Below are 26,002 nucleotides of genomic sequence, written 5' to 3'. Positions count from 1 at the left end.
TTCGTCATATTTCAAATTTAAACTGTAATTTATGGTGTATGACATGTTATTTAATTTTTGTCTCATGGCAAAATCAGAAGGCATTTGAGTTGGACATGGCTGTATTAACCCCTTCATTTGGTATGAATTGTACCTTGTCTTTCATTAATTGGCAATTTTAGTATTCATTACATTACGATTATAGATTATTCAGAATGGCTGAAAGCTGAAATGCCAGATGACATTGATATGGCAAGATTAGTCTCTATACATCCATCAGCATTACAATGGAAAACAACTCAAACCAGCGAAAAACTTATTGAGCAGTTGCAAGAATTGTTCACAGCATCACAACAACCAGGTGACTCTTAACATTGAGATTCTTAATTTTAAGTACTAATTATGAATATTTAATCATATATTTGGGTTAGTTGTAAAGCAAGTCAATTTTATTAAACATAGCACTCAGTTTTGGAATGCGTGTATTTTTCCCGCTTAGCTCTTTATCTTTGAGAAGAGTTAACACAAAAATTTAAAGAAATATTCCGATTGGAATTACATATCTAATCAATTTTTTTATTCATATAGATGATAGATGAAGGGATAATTCTGCTTCGATATCATTGTTTATATCCGACCTAATATTCATCTTTTGCTCACAGTGTAAATAAAAGCTTATGGTTATCATATACTATATAAATATATTCTGACAATTCAAATTCTGAAAACTTATTTCCATTTCTTGCATCTCAAAATTAAATTTGCAATTATCATTTTCAGGATATGAAACAAGTGTAGCAGTCGCAAAACCTGCTGAAGAAACACAATCAAAGATTCCTTTGTCACTATCATCTCTTCAAACCTCTCTGGAAATGTGTTCAGAACAGCTTCCTACATTACTAGAACTTGGATCAACACAACGAGATCTATTCACTGATTATGACTTTCCATATCACAGACCATCTGTGCTTAGTACTGGCATTCCGCATGAAAATCCACTTCCGGAATCTATCGGGTGGGTACTTGAATTAGCGTAATAATCTTACGCAATCTATTGATCACTATTTACGGTATGTGAATGATGTAGCAACGTTCATTGTGGAATATTATTCATAATTCAAATGTTTCACAAGCGGAATCACAACTGGTAATTTCAGCAATGCTTAGGATAGACAGAGTTCATATAAAATACTCCATATCACACGATTCAAAAAAATACACAAGCCAAATGCAATAATATGAAGTATTTTAGAGTGTGGTCGAAACTGACTGGATTTGAAAACATGTAAAGTTCCATGTAGCTACCAACCAAAAAACAAAAAATAAAAGAAGAAAAAAGATTCTTTTTTTTTGAAGTTAGGTCAAAATACAAGAGTACCTTTGCAATTGAACCCTTATTGAGCAATAACTCCTAGGCTGATCTCGAAATTAGCAAGGTAAACTGAAGCAAAAGCTAGTGATGATATATCTTTGGATAAAATTGCTTTATTTAAATGGAATTAAGTAACATTTATTAATGTATCATATTAGGCTGTGAATCAGACAGCTATTGCACCCATGACATTTGATGGTTTTGTTCAAAATAATATGAATCACTTGTGTTTTGTCCATCAACCATACCATATCCAACATGGATTAGTAATCTAATCTGCCTTGATTTCATTTTATTGCCTGTCCTTTTGTTCTGCAATTGTCAACTCTTAATTTTTTAATTTTCAGATTTGTGCTAATGAAAGAATGTGTTTGGTTCAATAAACTGTTATGTCACATCTATCAACAATTGTATCATCTGCGTAGATCACTCATGCTGATGTCTGATTATAAATTGCCCAAAGCTTTACAAGAAACTGCTCAAGCTCTGCTTGCAGAAAATGTACCCGAGTCATGGTAAGTTCTTTTCTAAACTTGGCAAATGATGATCTGTTTAAATAATAGAAACTTTAATTTTGACTGAAGTGGCATTCTTGTGAATAACACTGATTAATTTTGTTGGTGTGCATTTGAAATGTTGGAAGTATTTTTCACATGGTGGAAATATTGATGTCTGCATATCGGTCTCATGCCTGATTAGGATTGTATTTTTGGAGTATTGCCTGCATTGTGATATTGTGACTGGTAAAAAACAGCAGCGAGGCTATGAACCTATATCTTAGATGCAACTTGTCACAACTTGAATGAAATCTGTATCTATTTTAGATTGTTGCTATTACATTATAAGGTTTGTATTTTAGACAGATCAAAAGCTGTGAAAACTGAAAATCTTTGATCATTTTTTTTACATTACCGGTACTTTCATTTCAGTCATTGTCATTCAAAATGTTTATCGATTCTGCTGTTTAGGTTACATCCAAATGATTTACCAAGTACTCACACTCTACTTACATGGCTGTCTGATATGGGTTTGCGATACAAACAATTCAAATCCTGGATAAAGGAGGGAATGGTTCCTGCTGGATCAAAATCACCAGTTGTGAGTCATTTTATATTCAGCCACAAGTTTGGTTGTTCTGGTCAAGATTTTGTAAATAGCTCGACTGATTGCAAATCTTGCTACAAATTCAATAAGTGAATGTAGTTTTTGCATAAGTAAGCTATTTTGTCAATTTTTCTAACTTGTGCGATGAATATGAAGTATAATCTTATAACACGTTTACAAAGAATTAGGTATATAGTAACGAATTCAATATCGAATACTGGTCCAAATATTCGGAATGAAAGTTCTTGCAAACATTGCAGTTAGATTGAAATATATGCATTTTGCATCTTATTTTATTTATTATCTATCGCTGAAGCAAATCGCGACATTTTTTGGGTTACCAAAATAGCAGTAGTGTGGTAACTGATTATTTCAATTTATCATGAGTATAGTGAGCATCAACATTAATGTAAAAATTTACTTTATAGCTATCATATCATTCAGTTTAATATAATTCACTTCTACTTCAACATTTTTTCAGGGCAAATTATCATCAGTATGGTTGGGTGGTCTGGTGAATCCACAAGCACTTATTACTGCAATGAGACATGAGAGAGCCGTAGCACAAGATACAACTGTTGAAAAAGTAAGCTAGTACATTTGATACTTTACCATTTGGTTATCGGAAGTGTCTTTTTCTACATAGGTTTTCAGATATGACTTCGGCCTTGGGGGGTTAAATTTTCTTTCAAGTAGGTAGTCTTATTAATTGTACCTCTGCCATTCATTTGATTAGAAACTCATGAAAAGCATTTTCAATCTTAGATTATTGCGAGCTTTCCTGTGAGGGCTATAGTTTTTTTTTTATCTCATGAAAGATATGGCTTATAATTGTATCTTGCATTACTTTGTAATTTTAAAGTCTCGGTCTTTCTTGTTTCGTTATTCTATAACATGCTCGAAAATCACAACAAATTTCTTCCATGCAATTCAAAAATATTATGGACAATATATCATCAAATATTGAAGTTGAATTTGAAAACTGTTAATTCTGGATATCATACTGGTTATGATATTGCATTACACTATTAGTGTTTTGTAAAAATGTTCTTTTTATATTATGGTGAATTGAAATAACCTTTTTTTTAGGTTAAGTTGAGATGCAAGGTTTTGTCAGATTCAGATATTCTAGATTCAACCACGAATGAGCAGGAACCAAGCATAGTATTGAAGTCAATGCATACTATCAACATGATGTGGAATGCAGATAGATGTAAGAATTATTACAAAATTTGATGGTTTTCAATATTCACTTCTAAATCTATTTGAGTGGATTGTTTCTTTTTGAACATCTTGTACATCAAAAGTTCTCAGATTCCAAAATGTTTATAGATAAAAAAAAAAGTAAACCGCTTTCAAAGTATTCAGCATTGTATCAACATGAATATTCCTATTTTAATCTAGAATGTACTCTCTTACATCGGATAGGATATGTTTGATTCCGAAATTTTTTTTTTTCCGTGTTTAGGCGATTGATATGATTTTGGTATTTTCGGTACTGTTAATCAATGACTTGAAGGTCAACCCATTCCCAAAACTGATCTGTGTTAGCGACATGGGATTTATTACTACACTTTGGGGCTTGACAGTTGGCTCAGCATGCTAAGCATTAAGAAGCATGCTTTCTATTGCACTTCGGATTACTTAGCAGGTTCAAACCTTGCGAGAGATGATTATGTGCGAGAGGTTTGCTGGACTTCTTGGTGGCATAGGGTTGTTCACGCAGTTGCTGGATGGTTGCGTCTTTCTCCACCATCAAGTTCATGCGTCCTAAAAAATAATTGGTCTACTTTTCCCACACCTGACACGGACTGGTTGTCGTACGAGAGGCCATGATTTGCCATATGATTAAGCCATATTATGCCCCGGGATAAATATTAATATTATCCTATCTTTTTTTTATAACCTTTTAATCAGATATGAATTGTTTTCAGCTTGTCTTCTTCCACTGAGTCCTAAAAACAAAGAAATGAATGATCTTCCCTCTGTTCATCTATATACTGTATTAGAAGATGAAATTGAAGGAAACGAAGGAAAGGACCCAATACATGAATTCCCTGTATACATGAATGTGGTGAGACTTGAATGAAAATTTGAGTGCTTTCTTGAATATTTGTTTCTTCCTGCCAGTCTTTAAAAATAGTATGGGAGTAATAAGTGAGACGTAAGGAAGCCAATTCGAATCACTGTTGTTTCGATCCACAAATCGAACAAAAGCCATTATAGATTCTAAAACAACAGATACGACATTAATCAGTGTAGTAAATCTTATTTGACTGTGATTCTTTTTCTATTCCAAAAACTTGATCAAAATTGTCGTCAAGTCTCACATTAAGTCCTTTGATAATTTCTCGAGTCCAAGTTTGAGTCAGGTCAATTCGTTTAGATCAGGGTTGTGCAACATTTTTTGTCAGTGGCATATAACTAACTAAAGCATCTGGCCGGGTCATGCAAAATTTAGTTTCTCCATGCGGGAAAGACAAGAGAAGAAAATGCAGCTATTGCTTAGCCTTGCAGTAATAAAAATATGGGACAAAACGATTGAAAATTTAATGCAGCGACAAGAGTAAAATATCCTATGTATTTTTACCCACATGAGCGATATTTTAAACATAAACTGTCAAATTCGGACTCTATGTCTGATGGGGAAAAATCTGAGTGTTCACAACAAATGGCTTTGCGGGCGGGCCTGTTGCACACCCCTGTTTCAGATGGGTTGACCCACCTCAAGTCATTAAAAAATGTGTCATGCGTCACTGACCCTAGTCTCCCCAGCGATGTAATATATTAAAGAATACATTAAAAAAGCCTCTGGATAGATTTTAGGGTCAAGGTTGAATTTTGCCTGCAATGAGGAAGATATCCATATGTTGAACTTGCCGAGGGAGGATTTTTGTGTAGGGAATTTTCTTAGCACTGTGCACTTTACTACAAATGGAAATTTTTCAAAATTTCGAAATGTGGATAGGATAGGATTTACATTGTGTTATATTCAAAAAACTAAAATATATTGATTTTTCTTATTCCAGTCACGGCAAGTTGTTGTATGTCATCTACCTTTACCCGTGGATTCAGATTCTCTCATTAGATCAGAAGCATTAGAATGGAACATGCAACATGCGAGCATTGTTCTACAAAGTGGTCTTGATGCCACCAAACGTGACTTGTGTAAAACACGTACATATCTTGCTCGCAAAAGAAGAGAAGAATGGGAGAAAGTTTCTCCTGAAATAAGTGAACTGATGTCTAGGTCAGTGACAAGAATGTCATCAACTCACCAGTCTATTTCAGGTGGATTTAACTAAATATTTTAGCTAACTGTATTGTATGATTGTACTCTGGTACTCTGTATTGTATAATTTATCCTAGTTGAAGCGTTATGTAGTTTTGCTGAAATGATTTTATCCACCATAACTTTACAATTGTTGTAGATATATCCATTTCTTTTATGTGGAGATTCACCATGATTTTTATTTCGATGAAAACTTGGCATTTGTAAGTAATTTTATTTTATTTATCGTGTATATACACTCAATTCATACCATTCATGTTCTTGAAAATAATTCATTTTAGTTGGTATAATGTGATATGATGGGACTCCGTTAATTTCCAACAATACCACAAATGTCATTTTTTTGTTTTTTTATTAAAAATGTATAAAATATTTCACCAGGAGTTGATACATTTTTTGGCTTGAGAATGTCTTAATGTTTTTCAAACGACAGGTCATCCCTTGTCAATAACATCAGTAGGTGTAAGTGGTCAACCAAAAGCTGGAAAACGAGATAGCTTGACATCACAAACACCTGGATTCCTTCAGATTCACAAAAAAGGAAAGAGAGGATCAATTGCTTCATCAGGTATTGATTTGAGTTGTACAATAAGATCAAATTATTATCATTCAAGAAATATTATTCATCAAGTTTTTTCACTGTGCTGACTTGAACTGCTTCAAGTGTCAACCAATATCTACTGGTATTGATGTTTTGAATTTCATTAAATTCTGAAATGTGAGAAAATACTTGTTGCTTTTTTACTGTAATGTTACTATAATCTAGAATAGATGCCAGTACCAGTAAATACTTGAAATAACTCCCGAGAGACAAGGGGTTTTATCATTTCGCATTGGATAGTAACTTGCCTCTCTTATACATGGTGGTAATAAGTGACCATGAGCTGCGCGCAATTGTTTGAATCAAACTATTTATCTTATGCAAATATTTCTTTAGGAGATGTTCATGGTTTGGATGCTGCATCTAAAGCTAAATCCTTGAGTCAATATTCTTTATCAAGCCATGGATCAAGTATTCCTGCACCATCTGTTACAAATAAACCTCCATCAAGAGTACAAGAAGAAAGAGAAGAAGATGGAGGTAACTTGATTTAATAACAAGAGAGCTATGCTCAAATATATGGACACGTAGCGCCACCGAATGGCAATAATTTTGATGACGTCATAGCAACAAAAAAAGTAATAGCCTTCTGAAGAAATTTTTTATCTTTGACCACTGAAAATTTCAAAGCAATTGGTCCAGTAATCAAAGGGAAAAGCGACTTTTTAAAAACGTGTCAAAGAACAAGAACAACAACAACAACATAATATTGAAACGATCGCTATGTCCACTACGTGTCCAATAATAATAAAATGGTCACATGAGGGTGTGTACATTAGGTCATTTAAAAAGAATCCCGTGAAGTATAGCAAAACAGTCTCGGTTTAAATGTTGGCCATGCAGAACTCACAAAAATCTAAACAAAAAGAACCCAACAACAATTAGCGAAAGGATGTATATGTTCACTTACAGGTAAGATTGGTATATCACCATAATCTGAGAAAAACTTTGCTCGGCTGTTAGGAGAGTGTTATTATTCTCTCAGTTAGGCGAGAGATAGTTATTTTTTGTTGATTTTCAGTTATGTACAATTTCGCAACGTGGTGTAGGCTGGTTAGACGTATTCCATTTCAATTATTGTGATTGTTACAATATTCAAAGCTTATATTTTGTTTGTTTCAGAGGATTCTGAAGATAAACCAATACCAAACGGAAAAATAGTTCACAAGGTGAGTTTTTATTGTATTGTTTTTGTGTTTTTCGGTATGTGGTGACCACCAAGATTCGACAATAAAAGCTTGCGTATATACTCGTAAATCTAAAGAGATTGATTATGGGCTAATTGTATTGAGTGGTAAAATTATTGGTTAAGTGGCACTGTCTTATTCTGTGGTTATTATTTTGAAATCAAGTATACAAATCCAAACAAAGCCCAAGCGTATTATTATTGACATTAAAATGCACATTAAAGATCACTTTCAACTTGAACGCATTTCTATTCACAGGAACCTCCAGCGCAAGACGGGTATGTTTTTTTTTTATATTTCAAAGATAATATCGGAAAATCTGGCTAAATCTTCCGTTTGTTATGTTCTCATGTACGGGGGTATTTTTCAACCAATTTGTGACTTGCAGCCTTCGTCGCTGATTTCTCTTTATTGCATTGTAGCACGGGCGAGCTGCCATCGTCAGGTGTCGCTGGTGCACCACCGCCTGGTACAGAAGAAGCTGTTGAACGGGGAGTTTTACCGGAAGGCTTCTTTGATATAAAACGCCCGGTAAGTGTTTTTGTTTATTCCTCAAAACAGCATAACTGTCTAGCATGAATCAAGAATAATTTGAATTTGACAGCACCTTTTTATTTAGTGTACATTTGGTTGTTGTATTTGTGTGTCATCTTTTATATTTCGTCAACTATCATCAAGCCAACTCCGGATCCCGATCTAGACTTCCAATTGTTCAAAATTCTGACTCCAACTTTAAGTTTAGAAAAGAAAAATTGACGGTAGCCCCAAATAACGAGAGTTTAAAATCACGACTATGAAATCTAAGAACTATGTATTAGTGTAAGAGAACATATATATATATATATTAAAATTTCCTCATTTCAAGCAAGGTATCCCACTTTACTATAGATAGTTAAAATAGGATATATAATTATATAGGATCGCACAGAAATTAAAGACATCCGGAATTCGAACCGTCATTCTGATACCAAAATATTCCGGTGTAACCCGAGGAGCTACTAGTTTTAGATACGAGATCATAAGAGTACTTTCTACTATTAACAACATTTAGTGATTGATATATTGTAGAAATTAAGACTTCTTTCTTGTGCCAGTTGTCACTTTTTCATAACCCACAATAATCGCGTATTTTGACCAAATCACATTAAAGCCGTAACAAATTATGGTATTAAATATCTCAATTAAATTGTTTTTTTGAAACTATGGCAGGTGTTCGAGTATTTTGTTTCAAATTTTAAAATTTTTATGGAGATTGCATATTATTTTACTGTTACCCAAACAAGACAAATTACCAAATTTTTGCTGTATTTGAATCACTTCATCGTGTATATATATCATAAAAAATGTTAAAGTATATGTTTAAAGTTAATTTTCGTTCTTGTTTATAGTCCGGATGTATTTTTTCTCGTATACGCAACCTCATTTGTCATTTTTATATAATACGATTACTTATAATATAATACTATTTCAATTCGTTGTTTTACTATTATTACTGCAGCCTTCAACGGAAGCTAGCCTATTACAGTCTCTTATGGACGAAGATGGAACCGAAGGCGATGGGTAAGAATTTATTTTGTGTACTCCCGTAGTGTGTGTATCAGTATCACGTTAGGGTTAGGCTATTATTTTATTCCGATTTTCCTTATTTTAATTCTATTACGAGTTCGGAGTCTGTCTGTGTTATAGCCAAGTAAATATACTCCCTGCCCATTGGTTTCAGTCCCATTACACAACTTGATTACCTACATATTGGTACAAACACTTCTGGAGCGCCTTATTTTGTCATATATTTCCGATTTTATTTTTTTTGTTCTCTTTTTTAAATTCCGTATAGTTTCTATAAGCCTTTATCATCTATGGCGAAATATTCTTCTACATATTGAAAGATATGAGGAATAAATTTGAATGATTTAATGAATGCAACTTAATGGCGTGCTTTCCGCGAGTGCTGATATATTTTTCCGCATGCTTTACTGCTTCGTTTTCCTGGCATATTTTCTTTGCCGTATATTCGCTCAGTTAATCTGTGTTCACGCTCTTTTGACGCTATCTACCACATTTGCATATTTTCAAGCTTGCACTGACTGAAATGTGTTTATATTACTTGCCGTTTTATATTTAAAAGTTTAACTTTATTTGTTTTTTTTATCTCAATTTAACTGATATAAACGTTATTCAATGATATTACGGGTATTTCAATCTTTGTCACCCGTTTTGTTGATTGAGCTTCACTGAGTAAAAACAAGGTGTCACACAAGTCTATACTGCAATCGTTCGTTGAAGATAATTTCATTTTTAATATTTTATTTGAACTTTGGGCTTTCTGATTACCTACCGTAAGCTTAAACTCTTGGGAATCGTTTGATGGACTTGACCTTCAGCGTATCAGAAATTGCATTTTTAGTTCGACCATGTTTGTACATACGTATTCCCCGCCTAAAATATGATATGGTCAAGTTTGAATCGTGTATAAACCATGTTTCAAAGAACTATTCATCATACTATTCATGCTTGTTAGGCGTTAGACTCACTATACAAAAAAAGAATGGAAAAAATTTCCACCACTGTACGCACCCGAGAGTCAGTTGTTGGACGACGATTATATTGCTACCTCGAATGTCGCCATTTTGTATTTGCCATCGGTTTTTGTCCATTTTGTCGCTATTGAAAATAATATTATAAACTTTTGTGTATTCATTTTTTTAAAATTCCTAACAATCAGTATAATAATGGTATGATTTTTGGCGTTACCTAAGATATCCTTAGTTGAATTTATCGCAAAATAAATATAAAGACAACAATTACCGTTATGTATATTAGCACTTATATTTTAATTTATAATGTATGAGCTAATGATACTGCTCCTAATTCGATGTTTTTGTATCTCGATATACGTAGATTATTGAAATTCCGTGGTTAAAAAATTGTTTACTCAATTATTTTAATTTCAGCGAAAGTTAAGAGGAAGGTCGGTGAACTTTCAGACCTCCTGCGCGTTCTTTTTTTTCGTTGTTAATAAATTGACATTATTGCCGCCTTAAAAGCTGAAACTCACTTTTTCAACTCGGACGGTCTAACTACTTCATTTTGATGGATAGTTTTCAAGTTGTTTAGCATTGAGATAAGGCGAATCCTGGTGTTTTGCTTCCAATTTACGCCGATCCGACCGCTCATTATCGCCCAGTGGTCGGAAATTTTTTTACCACAATATCTTCCAAAATCAAGCAACGGCCTGGTTTAAAATTGCCTTTTTATCACTGGTGATTGTAAAAATGGATATAATTATGTAAAATTTTGTGTAAGCAAAATACTTTTGCCACACGCACACCGTAAACGCTGAAAATTTCACCTAATATGGACTGACTGACGTTGTGCGAATTAAAAGCTTAAACTTGAACTACTTTTACGCTGTTTTTCTGTAAATCGATCACTTTTAAAGTTTCAAATTTTTAAACAAATATGTGGAACATAAAAATAATATTTCATTGTCTACAAGATTTTGCAATTTAACTACGGTATTATAACGGAAAATCGAAGGTTGAAAATATTTTATTGAAGAAAATTCCCTTAAAGGTTCAATTTTACCCTTTTCGATTTCTTATTTGGCATAGCTGTTTTACATATTTATTTGAAATACCCTTTGTATCCAATAATTTTAAATCTGTTAATTGGTACATATAGCAAAGTATGCCTCTCATCATTTTTTTATCTGCCTTCATTATCCATTATTCAATCACAGTTTCTAATCATGAATTATTCTGAGCAAAATGCTGTTGGAAAAGATTTAGCATAACTGTACAATTTTTGAATGCATTTGATTTGACCATTCGAAAAAGATTTTAAAAAAAGAGTTGAGGGGGCTGTGGTCTCTGCAACGGCCATGAAACATTATTTTGCACTCTGAAAATTGAGAAAGGCAAACAAAAGAATGGTAGTTCGGTAGTTCATATATTATATGCATATACATCATTTTAGTTCTTGAAAGTGCCTAGTACTAAAGATACCCATAAGACACTATTACCATATATGGCCTATCGTTGTGCGTTATCAAATTTTTGTTTTGAGAATCGTAACTTGGAGGTCCGCCTACATAAATCTTTACTCACAAAGTGGTCGAGTTATTAGTGTTGCTATAACAGTCCCTCTAATGATATATAAAAAGCTAAACGATGTATCTGGTTTTCGTCAAATCTGACAACGCGGTACTACTTCGCAACGCTGTTTATGATTGAATATATTCTATTTTAATAGCACGATAGGAAATACATAACTAAATCATGAAATAAAGCCTCTCTTATCTACTGACGTAAATAATTTCCAATTTCGGTATTTTCACAGTGTGGGTTATATGGAATCATTGACTATTTCTTTGTTAAAAACCAGGTACTCTCGTAGTGTACCAGGTTAGGGTTAGGCCATAATTTTATTCCGATTTCCCTTATTTCAGTTCTATTACGAGTTCGGGGACTGTTTGTGTTAGCCAAGTGAATATACTCATAGGTTCCAGTCCCTTTACACAACTTGATGTAAAGTAGGCGAACAAAATTAGTTACCTCCATATCGTTACACACACTTCTGAATCGCCAAAAACCACGCTAACCGTTTTTTTTTCACTGGGTAGATTCAAGTGCGTTTGGGTTTCCCCGAACCTTCGGGTTGATATGGCTCTATATAACCCTCTACATCACTGGAGGCAACTCTGGATTCAGTAGTTTGACGGCATATTTCATAGACTCTGGATCACTACCAGGGCTCTAACTCGCGACAGATGCATGTTTAGGTGTCACACATTCTTCTAGACCACACAACTAACCAAAATGGCTTAAATATTCATTTCAGGGCGTTGTCAAATATTCGACATGGAAACCATATTATAACAAGAAATATAGCGTTTTACGAGCAGGAAAATTCTTGACATTCACGGTAGATTTTTTTCGGGAAATCGAGCTAATTTTATCGGTTAGCAAATCTAAATTAACATAATAATATAAATAAACATGAGACATCTTATTTTGAAATTATCAGAATTTTGGGTTGAAATTTTAATTTGAAATAGTGATATTTTACATATATCTAACTTTCGAAAGCTTTTCGGAAAACCATTGTTTTGAATGAATACAAGTTTACGTTGCATCTTCGTCATTTTCAAATGTTAAGCTGAACAACTACGCCCTTTTATATATTTTGTATTCAATGGGATTTATTTGGATTCGTAAACTTTTTCGGCCATTTTGATTGGATTGCTCCTTGGGTATTCATTTTGATTCTTTGGTTCTATACGGCTCTGATTTTCAACCTTTTTTATTAACCATGACGGAACGTAAAAACATTTAAATAGTTGATCGTGAAAGTAAGGCAAAAATGGTCAGATTTTAACGATAAATATGCATTTATACATTTTAACGATCAGTGAAATTGAATCAAACGATCGCAACAAGATAAAACGGTTAACCACTCGACCGGTTTAATCATTCTTATTGCAAAGATAATACGCTTTAGGTTTTTTGCTCGTCATTATAATTTAATGATTCATTTTCAATGATGGTAGGTGGTTAAAGCGTCTGATGGATTATAGTGTATTAATTTATCTGAGTAATACTGACTGACTGACATGACACTCGCTTTCGTGTATATGCGGCTTTTATTGAGGGTCAAAATGCGAAATGGTAAATTATATATATTGAAAGTAATGGCGATGTTAATAATCTACAGCTTGTAATTGTTTAGGTCAACATTACAGTGTGATGAACTAAGGTTTTATCTGGAAGGGTGTGTTGCTGGTTGCTTTTTGTCAATGTAGGCAGATTATTTCATTTTCCCTTTTATGGAACTCAGTAGAATTACTGTAAATTTAAAAATGTACGTTTGTCATAAAAAAGGTGATTTTCTTTCAAATTTCTCCCTGGGATTACGGGCTTTTTGCTTTTTTCTACTCCGCGCTTTTTGTGTGGGACTTAAATCTGATCTCCCAAAACAAAATAATTAGAAATGTAATCAACTGTTACCAGACTGAAACCCCTCAGTCAACCTCGGAATCTGTTAATTGTCTCACACACGCGCATCCGTTATCAAAACCTGTCAAACTTAGATTTCTTTCGCCAACATACCGTAAATATTAGGGTTTGGTTCATGAAAAAAACAGACATAGACGAAAACGGCGAAGGGATGTCGAAATTGAGAACATCACAATGAGGGATGACGATAACCAGAAGATAACGCAATGCTGCGTGACGATTTACTTTGGCAAACTTTTGACGATATTCAAAATAAACTTTTCTGATTATAAATGGTATGACAAAATTTTTCACCCGTGATGAAACGTCCGTGACGTCAAGTTGATGATTTACCCTTTTACGGGTAAAATAAGCTTCAGCAAAAACGTTGCCTCATTTGCAACAAGCCTATGAGAAAATTTTATGCCTAACAATTTTTCATGTCTCGCAAGGATTCTTTTTTTTGAATACATGTCAGCATGTCACCATTATTTGCATGCAACGAACTAAAATATCATTTTTACATAGTTTTCGGATTGTGAAGATGATGATAATTCTTTTAAATGAATCACGACCTCCAGAGGGCATTACAGGCGTCGCGTAATTTCACCATGACGTGGGGTCGTCAACGTGATATCATATATTCAAGAATAATGAAACACCTGTGTTCTTGATCGTTCTTCGTAACTTTGTAGTTGCTTATATTGGCGATCAGATAAGTTTTTAGTAAGAATGTCGGAAATCCCAACATAAATGAACGATATACTTCACTAAAGGTCAAACATAACCGAGTGATTCTATACGCTTAAACGGTCCATGGTGTGTTACCTTGTTTGTAGAAAGGTCAGAAGAATTATTCATAACAAAATAACCCTTAATTGCAACTCAAAAATACTAGTATTTTCTCATTTTTATATTCATCCATCTTTTGGTGAACTATGTAATCATATCTTTTCCAATATTTTATATAATCGGCCCTCTTTGTCTTATTTAATCGCTATCAAAGCAAAAATGAGTCAATTTATACGGTTTAAGCGCATTTTCTGCTTCCCTCGCTCTTTTTATTTCGCTGAACAACATTTATGTAACTAAGACCATATAGCGAAGCGTTTTATCTTATCTATGACACACAATAGGCCCTTTTGTGCTCATTGACCGACCAATAATGCTGATAAATACCGAGATAAATCTCAGATTACGCATTACTTTGATTTAATAAATTTTGATTTGAAAATTATCAATATAGAGAAATATTACACGACATATACGATACTTACGAAAATATACGATACTTACTCCATTACGAAAGTAATGGAATGTTAAGTGAAACGATTTGGATTGAATATATGCATGTCGCTCGCTATGTCACAAGTGTTTTACGCCGAATTTTACAGGTTCTCACGGAAAAACCCTCGTGGCTCTGTCAGGCTATGTAACATTCAAGAAATTTGCTAAGAGTTGCGTACAGGGTGACCCAAATAATAAAATTAAATAGAACCAATAAATAAAAATTGAAGAAAAAAAAATTAAATAGAACCAATAAATTTTTCAATTACTTCTACGAAAATGAAGAAGATTAAGAAGATTTATTTAACACTGAAATCTTTATTTGTGAATGATTGTACCCAAAGGTCTCAGTAATCTCGGACGCTTTGCACAAAGGTTACGTTCTCTCTAGTCTAGGATACAGTCTAGGACCTGGGTTTTGTTTTGGGAGTCCCTCTGTGTTTTACCTGGCACGAGGTCTGAGTGTTGAGATATTTATATATATACATTTTTTTCTTTGCGTTCACTGCTCGATGTACGAAGCATAGAGATTTTACTTAACACTTTAGAATTATTTTAGCCTAGCCTCTCATAAGAAGTTACTTCATCAGTATGACTTATATTACCTTCTTCTTGCTATAACATCCACTATAACAAACATTTCAAATCAATGTAACTTTAATAAATATATAGAGATACAATCGTACCTAACCCGAACACCTGCGACACATTTTAGGACAGCATCAACAGGACAGGTCCTCCTTCCTGACTGTCTTGTTCCTATTCAATCATTTCCACAATATCCAGTCAGTCCACCACATGTTCACCCCCATCTTCATTTTCATAAATGTTACTCTCTACATACATTCCATGTATCGTTCTTGTAGTCTTCCAATGCTTTCAATCAGATATGTGTCAATCCGGTGGTGTGCAGTCATTAAGAAGGCTAATCAACCACTTTTTGAAAGGATTCTGACCAAAACAACCATGATTACCTTATCTAATTATTGTATTACTTTTATGTAAAAATGCTATAAAGTAACTGACATTTTTGAGTCAATTTTCTGTATATGAGATTTTAGTTTCCAGTAAAAATACAGTTATATATGTTATAAACTTATAACCAATATGTCGCATTTAAATGTGCCTCAAGCTTGTTATATGCTAATTATGTCCTTGGGCAATTGGTACCAAACAAACAAATCTAATTACCGTAAAATGCCTCTAGATTTTCCCATTTGATATTGATAATGATAGTAGCCTTCCCACAGATCACGTGATAATCTTAAGAATCATTTTCACATGTCTTTCACGCTACGATTTCTATCTTTCTTGATTGACTACATACAATTGCATGTAAGTGAGTTCATTCACTTATTCCCACGGATTGAGGCAAAACACTAATGACGTTAAAATTTTACGTCACCGTCACACGTCGTTGTTTGTATTACTGCATGTTACTACTGCGAAATTCATAATTTTTGCCTTATCCAAGGATTTACATTGGGGTATAAATTAAACTTTAAATATTTATGAACTTCATATAATACAATTCAGACTAGGTTTCATATTCTAACAAATTTTATTAGCCTGTTACTGTTGTACGCTTTCGTTCGTGCTTTCGCTAGATAAAGAAAGTGTCCCTGAATAATTTTTCAATTAAAGACATTAAATATTTCCAACATCATTACTGAGTGGCACACATGCTTCTGTATTCAAGCATTTTACGATCGCAGATTGACTAGTTTTTTTTTTTTAAATTAAAATAAATACCATGCAGCCTATTTGGCAGCTTATTTATTATTATAATATACAGCAGGGGTGGCCAACACGTCGATCGCCACATCTTAAGGAGTCGATCGCGTCGTCACGCCCGAGAATTCTGTAATACACCTCAAAATATTGCCGGCGAAATTTCTTTTATGCGCGTGTGCAGTTATCTGCATATTCAGTACTCATACGTTTTTGTGTATGATTTCATTACCAATCAGTCGATCTCGAGCTATTTTAACAGTTTTAGTCGATCACGGTCGGCCACCCCTGATATATAGGATGTTCACGGAGTCTCAAATTAAATTGGCTAAAAAAAATTGATGTTCTTTGTGCAACTAATGGTGGGCATATCAAGGTGTACTAAAGGAAGTAAAGACCTTAAATAAATGCCGATTAAAATAAAACTAGATATATATCCAGAACTGACTTCGTACTAAATATTTCAATGAGATGCACAGGCCTTTGCGGGCACTTGTATATTATTTCCGCAATGGAGTATGTCCGCATGGAAATTGGGACCACGAGAAAATTTATATCCTTTGCTAGTGCATGCTTTTCTTACATACGAAGTTTCGGTGAGCTTCACTCAGAACAAGGCTCTGAACAGCCCATTTTGAATAACGAATAGGAAGGTGGTTCGTTACCTGATACTAATGTGAAAATATATTTGGCGATTGTATCTGAATTAGTAGCGAAGTCAGTTTTTGGGGAATTCGAACTTACAATTTAGCGCCCATTCAAAGATGTTAGATTTTCGTCAATCTATTTACAACCATTAATCACCGCAGAAATTGTCGTTAAAAACATGTAAAATCAATTCATATAGTTTCCCAGAAACATGTTTTAATTCGATAAGCCTTGTGTGTTGTTTTGGAAACACTGTTTCGGACATCTGTTGCCTGGGGTCGGTCCCAACGTCTCCTTGTCCCTATTTTGTCGTTGTCTTTTCACATCTCATGTTTTTCCATGATGAATGATTATTACGATTTCATGTCTTATCTAACGTTATAAATAAAACCACCATTCTGACTTGCAATCTGTCCCCAGTTAAATTCTGATAAATTATATATGGCCAAACGTGAGATGTTGATGGTGAGCGCTGACGAAGCGCGCGCCATCCACGTCTCACGCTGGGCATAGATTAAATCTCATATGGAATGCCACTAATTCGTCTTATTATTATGTTTTGTTTCGGCAACTTTTGATGATATTTTATATAGAAATTTCTTAAATCAAAATAAAAACATTGCTATTTTCCGGCGTATTCATTGCCATATATACATCGCCATCTAATTATATATCGACTCCCGGATACCAATATGTCTCGCAAAACACCAAAACAGGAATTGGTAATCTATCATGACACCAGAGTACAGGGATAGCTATTTACACATACTATTTAAACACGAATTTTGTATAAATCATACATTTGACTTCATTTTGAGTTTATGTCAAGCTTAGACACAATACATTTTGCTGGTCAAACACTTACAACGCTAATTGTTCAACACGGCACGCGTTGTCGACTGCACATTGTCATAATCAGGAAACTCCTGGAGTCGTTCCTGACCGGACTTCAGTGCGGTCCACTTTGACACGTCGGTTTATCCGGATAATTTACCCCGGTTTGACGCTCCGTCAAAACTGAAGACCCCTGAGAAGGATTATCCATTTTTAGGGGGCCTGCAAACCTAACATATATGGACCCCCACCCAGCTAGGTGCGGGAATTTCCTTTATGTTATTGAGGGGCTTATTCGCTTCGGACCGTGTCGCATTGGCTTACTTGTGGCCACGCTGTCTGGTTTGGTGTTATTAGGGAGCTAAAAATATGGTCACATAATAAATAAAACAAACAAATAAATATAGAAAACGAAAAATAATAATAAATGATATGTTTTGCATTCTGTACGCGATTAGTTTAAGCCAGATAACAATACTTTTGCCGGTTGTTTACAAAATCAATTTCGTATCGTGCGGTAGGCGGTGTTTTATTCTTTTGACATCTCGACCTGTCCGGTTGTTTCCGCCAGTTGTTTTTAAAAAGCATTTATGCCTGGCCGTTTTTACAACATCCGTTTACGTAATGTTGTTGATACCATATCTCTACTCTTATTAGGCAATGGCGATCATTAACGTTACATAAATCAGGGATCCATTATTCGCCCATACGCGGTTGAATACGGCCTACGTCCATTTTGAGCGGAACGATAACGCGCCAAAATATACTCTATTGAAGAATCATTGTTTGGTCTAGCAAGTACCTCTGTGATTTTTAGCGAATGACCCGTATCTTCGTCTCGTTTGTTTACTCAAGTACGACCTTTGACTAACCCCGACAAGACAACACGATGGTGATGAGTATCGAACGAACTTGAGTTTGTCCCGAGTTTGCTTTTTTTTTAGATAAAATTTTAGCTTAGTATATGTTTCAAAAATGTAGCGGCATATCATAAGCATAATATGCTATCAACACGGAGTTTCGAATTACCAAAAATTCGTCATCTGTTTGATTCTGTATACGTCATACTGTGCATTTACATAATTGTTTGTCAAACTCACACGCCAATATTTGAAATTTTCAGAATTTCTATGCTTGACTTTTTTTCTTATTCGTGGAATCTCGCAACCTGCCAGTCAACGATTTCACTCAATGTATCGTTTCTTTTGGTAGATTTAAAGTCAGACAAACCAAACAAAGTTTGTGTAAATGTAAACTAACAAACGATTATCATCGAAAAACATCGAAAATTAAAATTCTTTGACGTCATACCTTCACGAAGATTTCGGTTTTTATCAATAAGATAATCAGATAGTATAGAGAACAAACGATAAATAAAAATTCGCGGTTTACCAACCAATCTTTATTACAGTATCAAAAGTTCAATTCCAACTTATTCAAAGAGTTATAATCCGTAGATCAGGTTCAATCTGTCGGCTGAGAATGGTTAATCGAATGACATCACAGGAGACACCCAGTAGATAGAATATATATTTTGTCTAAAATGTATATAAATACAACTAATTATTCCTATTCTAAAAAAAATAATTGTTGTTCTATTGTTTGCTTTATCTAATCTGTTTGTTTATGAGTGATAAAATACAGTAAACAGATTTTTATCTTATCTTAAAAGAAACACGGTCCTTGTCAAGTTATTCGATCTATCTATGAAAAGTTAAGCCATTGTGCATTGTATTTGTACCCAAAACAATGATGCTTCTCCTATTCCGATGCTTCGGTATCCGCCCATTGAAACTTTTGAATGTTCAATCCTAAGAATGTTGAACTTGATGTCATGGAAACATACGCCATATTGTTTGGCAGGGCTAATGTAACATGAAGGATAATATACAGAGTATTTTGAATTAATTTTTGTTCGGTTGTACTCGTAATAGCTAATAAATTTTTTAAACTATATAATACAAAAAAGGTATTATAGAAATCTTATGCCGTTTTGTGATGTTATTTTTTATGGACTGTTGATGAGTGACGCACGCGTTTCATCGCTCTCTTCTGCGTTTCAAATTATTGTATTTCTGTGAAATGTAATAATTCTGACGTAATCCAATCTATACAGTGTATAGGAATTAATATCAATTTAATAGTATTTCTAACTTGCTGGACATACTTACGTTCCTTTAAAACTATTTTCGTGGTCTGTTCAAATTTTTCGATGTCATTTCATATTTTTAACATCAAGACTTTATGATTAGAGTACAATTTATCCATTGTTCATTCTCGTCAATGATTATTCACTGACTAGACTGGCATACTTATGACTCATATAATTCAATGAAATGTGTCAGAACTGAATAAAGTCTATTACCTCATAATGACTTTATTTGTTCTTACTACCAGCAAAATTAAAAAAGGGTTTATGTGTTAGTGATGAGAAAAAAATATTGAGAAAAAATATGTGACAATTGTGATTATCCTATTAACTGTTATGAACTGAAATGTGTCATTCATGTGAACTGTATTAAATTGAAACGCGATGGCCTCGTATTTTGTAAGGGGGTTCAAGCAACGTTGATGTTATTTCTATATCACCCAAGCCACCCAGAGAGTAATAAAATTGTGTAGTATCTTGTTTTTACCTCATCACAATTATTTCCGACCGACCAAAAATGCCCGACCTTATCCTAACCTATCTTAAGAAAACAGATCAAAAATTTAGTGGTGAGACAATTACGTGATAGCAACTATATAAGAAAGGCCATGCCATTCAACATACAGTGAATCTGATGGGGTATACCAGGGGTTCCCAACTTTTTTTTTCAAGCTACTCAACCTCGCGACCCAAGGATATGCTCAAATACTAGGCAGTATGTGATGCTTATGCCTCAAATGGTCACAAAATTAACTGACTAACTAATAACAGCAGATGCCAAGTTGTTACGCTGTGACACTTCCCTCATACGCAATTGCTATTGAGCAACACGTCAATACAAATATAGAAAAAAATAACATACTAGAAAATAAAAGCAGTAACATTGATGTTTTTGTTGAAAAAACAAGTGACGCAAGAAAATGTTCAGGCGACCAACTTTTGAGTCGCGACGCACAGGTTCGCGTGAACGCTCCGCGAGTCTATATAATATGTTTGTAAATGTGTGAAATACTTCATAAATATTTTTCCTTCAAAGTATGACTAATTTATTCATGAATGAAATTATCTCCAGAAGCGCTGAAATTTGACGCTACACAATACGGCAATGTTTAAGCTATAGTGGAATATTATATCACGCACAGTAATATCTAACAATATATCGCTATATACTATTAGTTTCCACTACGTCACGACAACACGAATTTGTCTTAAATTCACCCGCATACAATTTTTACCCTGCGCGTGCAGTAGATAAAGCCGATTAGCGTTATCTAAGAAACCTCTTAATAATATTCAGTTGAAGTCGCATCATTTTCCAATCATGGACCGATCTTGGATTGCGTTTCGCAGCTAAGATTTTTCAATGCCCTTCCTTGACTGAAGAATTTTCAAACGTTAAAACAGTATCGAGTTTCGCATAAATAAGTTTGAAGACAAGAAAAGATTTTTATTCCCATCGTTTACCACATCTTGTTACTTGAAATTGGATCCAAGGGTCGTTTAAGCACAGGTGTCTTTTCCTGTTTTATCGTACAGTGTGAGTGCTAATATGACATGGATTCAATGTGTTTGATTTGTTTTTAAACCATATGTACCGAACATATATGTATATTATATGACTATATTTTCGAATATCCCACCGGATACGAATCAAATCAACATATTAACCAGAAAACTAATATAATGTTCACAGCCATATTGTATAAGGAACTATAAAACGAGGCGTTTTTGTAAAAATTTCGCGAATGGAGGCGATTTGTGAGTGAACTATCTTTTTGTAGTCCTGCGAATACTGGAAACGAAAGCTCGAATTCCGCTTTTCCAAATCAAACCCGAACTTTAACAACTTGGATTGATTCCGAATTTACTCATTATTGGTAATCATCTATTTGTTACAGATCGGAAGGTACTCAACCATCAGTGAGACGAAAAACTGATGATCAGCCGACAGAAGGCCAAACCGAAGAAAAATAAAGTTTGGTAAAGGATATTTTTGATTCGAGTTTAAGATAACATAGTGTCATTTTGATATCTTCCTGACTTTAGGCCCGTGTTATTATACCTTGAATTATGAAGAAAATTAAGTTTTATGTACTGTGTTTTTAGTATGAATAGTATGGTTTAAAGTAGGAATGGATACATGGTCCCAATCGCATTTTGAATGGCTTTTTCGTGGAGTGCTGCCATATGGTCATCTTCGATAATAGTTTTTACAGTCCGAACTGATTTATTAATTCGAAATCACCTCAGCTCTAAATGTATTTTCATGCTTCATGACTATTTTCAGATATGAGACATAATACTTATTGCTATTAAAAGGAAGGAATAAACCAAAAATAAATAACCGATCCAACAGTTAATCAATCTGTTTATAATCGATCAACTGAAATTGCTGGTTTAGAATAATTATTATTCGAGAAATATTCTTCCACCTTCGCAAAAATTTGCGTGTCTTATTATACAATTCGATAAACGGTGGAGTGATGTGATAATTTGCCTTTGCGCGCATGGGATAGCTCATTACCAAGGATTAAAAATGGAAAATCAACTTCTATAAATTCCAACTGAATCGAACAAAGCCCAAAATGAATCGATATCAAATTGAATTTAATCATTTTCTCACTTCTATTCCGATAATCCGATTGACTTTAATTCGTCATTACCAGTGTGTTACAACAGATAATTATTATTGGTAATAGTTTCCTTTTATTTGATCAAGGATTTATGAATAAATAAGGAATGATTTTTATCACGTAAACGCGATAGATTACTTATCTTAATTGATTTTCTCAACAGCGGATTTGTCGTTACCGATTAAAAAATCGCTATTCAAGTAGTTTCGGAAGAACACCATGCAGAAAATTGTTTAAAAAAATTCGACGCTTGATGCTAGTCGAAAAAAAGTTGGTCATTTTTTCGAAAATTCAAATATTTAACATTAGCGTTTTCTGTGAAGTTCTAATGAAATTATAAATTACTATCTTTGATTGCATATATACTATACTCTTCACAATTCTCCAAAATCTCTCTATTTCGATTTAAAGGTATATCTGCGCAAATCTATACTGTTATAGTTCAATGCATTTTATAATAAATGATATTTTGATAATATTTGTAAAAATTTTATTTTGATATTTTTTTTGAGTCTTGTGAAAAAACTTACAGCATATTACAATGCAGTTGTATAAAAAATTGTTCTTTTTATTTCTTCTGGATTTTTACCTTACCCTTGTACTATATATCCGTTTTTGTTTTTGATCGATTTCACAATCTTTGAAACAACAATTAAAACCTTGAGTATTTTGCGTCAATATTCAGAATCAAACGGTCAAAATGTCATATTTATGAATGGTGGGTGACGATAGCCAAAAATCTATCAAACGCATCACAATTTACTTCATTTTTATTCGCTCTTGAATTATGCATCCCGGTGTAGAGATCTCGAATTGAAATCCCATGCCCGTGACTTCGCCTTGCATTCGATAAATTCGGCTAATTGTGTCGAATCGAAAAGATACAGAACAGCAGCATACTACACGAGTAAAACTTGCTACCTGTTTGTTCCTACTCCATACCATGGCTATTTTGTTACCGCGTCATCACACCCGTCATTTTGTAAACCGTTATAATTTTTAAAAGGGGATGGAATCTTTCCGATTCAACATTGTCTATACCCAATTTCTTACACCCTGTGGGCGAAGTAGTCTTCGGGAAATTTGAAACGAGATCTTTAATTTGTGATGGTGACATAGTCAAGTCTAAATGCCGACCGATATGCCGTTGATCCCACTGATATGTTTTGTAACGCATAAAAAAGCAAATGCGACAGCCATCATAGTGCCTTCAACGTCAAAAATCATTTACTTCACAAAAGTGAATCTTCTCACCATCTGTTAGTTCAGATCAACTTCTGCAAAATCATTCACTTTTGTTAGTTGACAAATGATCCCTGAACTTTCATTAACTTAAGCCAAATTGAAATTGAACGCAACAATAATAAAACAAAAGGAAGAGAATGGGCTACTACATGATTTCATTCCCTGGTGTAAGTAATTCCATGCTCGCCCATACAAAATCTTGACTCGATCAGAAGTATTACGTCATTATACGCTTCATTAACTCTTCTCCGACCATTGTGATTAGGGGAACGGATTATATCATTTTTAAATTTTTAATTGCATTTTGCTAAAAAAGGTGACTCCCATAGCACCGCTGCAAATTGGTATATCATCACTATCAGTTTGTTCTTACTATTTTAGATCGGGATTCTTCTTATCGTAACTGGATCAGCTTGATGCGTCATTAGGCTAAAAATCAATCATATTTATTCAAATTTTTACGTTGTCGTTTTCGAAATATTCCCTCATGTAATTCTTATATATATCTTTAGCATTATTGAAAACGCAGGGATTAAACTTATAAAACGTAGTTCGTTTTGAATCCTATTTTGATTTGCATTAAATGTAACTTATTTTCTTGATGTATTTTATGACTGGGATTTATATTTTTCCAAACTTTTAGGATCAATTTGAGTCGTCTATTCAACATGGGTACACAATCCTATTTCCTTTTATACATAACAAGTCTTATTATTATTTCAGAACACAACATATCTTGTCAATGGCATGGAAAAATTCAAAGTCTTTGTCAAAGAAATCGTTTTCTGAAAATATTTATCTAATTATAATTTGTATATACTGTTCTTTGCATATATTTGGTAATATTTTTTTGTATAACCGGGATTATCAATCAAGCTTGATCAGTTATTTTTTTTTTAAATCCGTACTTGGCCAAGCCTATTTTTAATTTCAATGAATATGTCATCAAAATTCATTTCTTTAAAAGGTTCAAAACAAAAACTAATTTTTTTTAATGTTGATCGAAACTTTTATTATGGCTTTCTTTGACAAGAGTCGTAGATCAAAAGTGTAATATAAGATAATTTCATACATAGTTAATCAAATAATTTTCCCTGTTTACTTAAATAAGCCTGTATTAAAATATTATCGTGTCCTTTTTTAATATCAATTATGTTCATCCTGAATTTAATCTAGTTTGATGTAGATGTGTGGTCATTTTTTTTTGCATTTTCAGCAAATAAACTAAAAAACTACAATTACGCCTTAAATTTAGTCATAATTTTGAATGGTTACTTCTTACCAAATTGCTTTTCGTATCACCAAGGGATAAAAATATACATTCTTGACTTATATATTTTCCACTGTTTTGAACAAACCTTACACCAAATACACTGTTTATGTTAATTTACCTAGCTGTGCTCCCCATTTTACCTATTTTTGTACTTTTAGCAAAAACGATATTTGCTCAAATTCTATTTTTCATTTTGTGCTAGATAGAGTAACTTTATTTTTTGAAGTATGTTACCTACTATGGAAACCATTTGCGTTAAATAAATTTACCTTTTATATGAAAGTCAACATGTTGTAATTAATTTCTACTCGCTTGCAAGATGATATTCGTCTGCATCTGGCATCAGCTATGTTTTCTACTAAGGCATCCACCGTAACTATTTTTTTATCATGGTAATCAGCGGAATTCACAGGCTACTGACACATTTGCAAAATGGTGTTACTCGCGCGTAACTGTTATTCAATTTAAGTTACTTGTAATTTGGATGGACAAAATTCATATTCAATAATAAACAACCAAATTGTTGTTGGTTTTACTGTCATTTTATCATATGAAAATTATTTACAAACGCTTCTGATATTTTGATCCCCAAATTTGATGTTTCACAGCAACTAAGGAATACAATAAATGATAAGTAGCATCAGAAGCATTCTTTATCAGTCCAGAATTACGAA

The 26,002-nt window shown here is 33.6% G+C and overlaps 1 protein-coding gene across 1 annotated transcript in view; it reads left to right on the top strand.

Annotated features, from left to right (window-relative positions):
- The window catches only part of LOC120325946 (dynein beta chain, ciliary-like), an 87,687-nt gene extending 62,046 nt beyond the window's left edge, over positions 1 to 25,641 (top strand). Inside the window, exons 97-112 of the mRNA XM_078111380.1 lie at positions 185 to 340; positions 760 to 994; positions 1,699 to 1,866; positions 2,320 to 2,449; positions 2,937 to 3,041; positions 3,545 to 3,668; positions 4,390 to 4,529; positions 5,485 to 5,746; positions 6,181 to 6,315; positions 6,685 to 6,828; positions 7,471 to 7,517; positions 7,794 to 7,813; positions 7,958 to 8,066; positions 9,034 to 9,095; positions 22,076 to 22,157; positions 24,779 to 25,641. Coding sequence (XP_077967506.1) covers positions 185 to 340; positions 760 to 994; positions 1,699 to 1,866; positions 2,320 to 2,449; positions 2,937 to 3,041; positions 3,545 to 3,668; positions 4,390 to 4,529; positions 5,485 to 5,746; positions 6,181 to 6,315; positions 6,685 to 6,828; positions 7,471 to 7,517; positions 7,794 to 7,813; positions 7,958 to 8,066; positions 9,034 to 9,095; positions 22,076 to 22,151 — 1,913 coding nt within the window. The 3' untranslated portion in view covers positions 22,152 to 22,157; positions 24,779 to 25,641. The remainder of the gene's footprint in view (positions 1 to 184; positions 341 to 759; positions 995 to 1,698; positions 1,867 to 2,319; positions 2,450 to 2,936; positions 3,042 to 3,544; positions 3,669 to 4,389; positions 4,530 to 5,484; positions 5,747 to 6,180; positions 6,316 to 6,684; positions 6,829 to 7,470; positions 7,518 to 7,793; positions 7,814 to 7,957; positions 8,067 to 9,033; positions 9,096 to 22,075; positions 22,158 to 24,778) is intronic.
- The last annotated feature ends 361 nt before the right edge of the window (positions 25,642 to 26,002 follow it).

This window comes from Styela clava, chromosome 4 (genome assembly GCF_964204865.1).
Source record: "Styela clava chromosome 4, kaStyClav1.hap1.2, whole genome shotgun sequence".
NCBI lineage: Eukaryota > Metazoa > Chordata > Ascidiacea > Stolidobranchia > Styelidae > Styela > Styela clava.
This window is presented reverse-complemented; position numbering and strand designations above follow the sequence as displayed.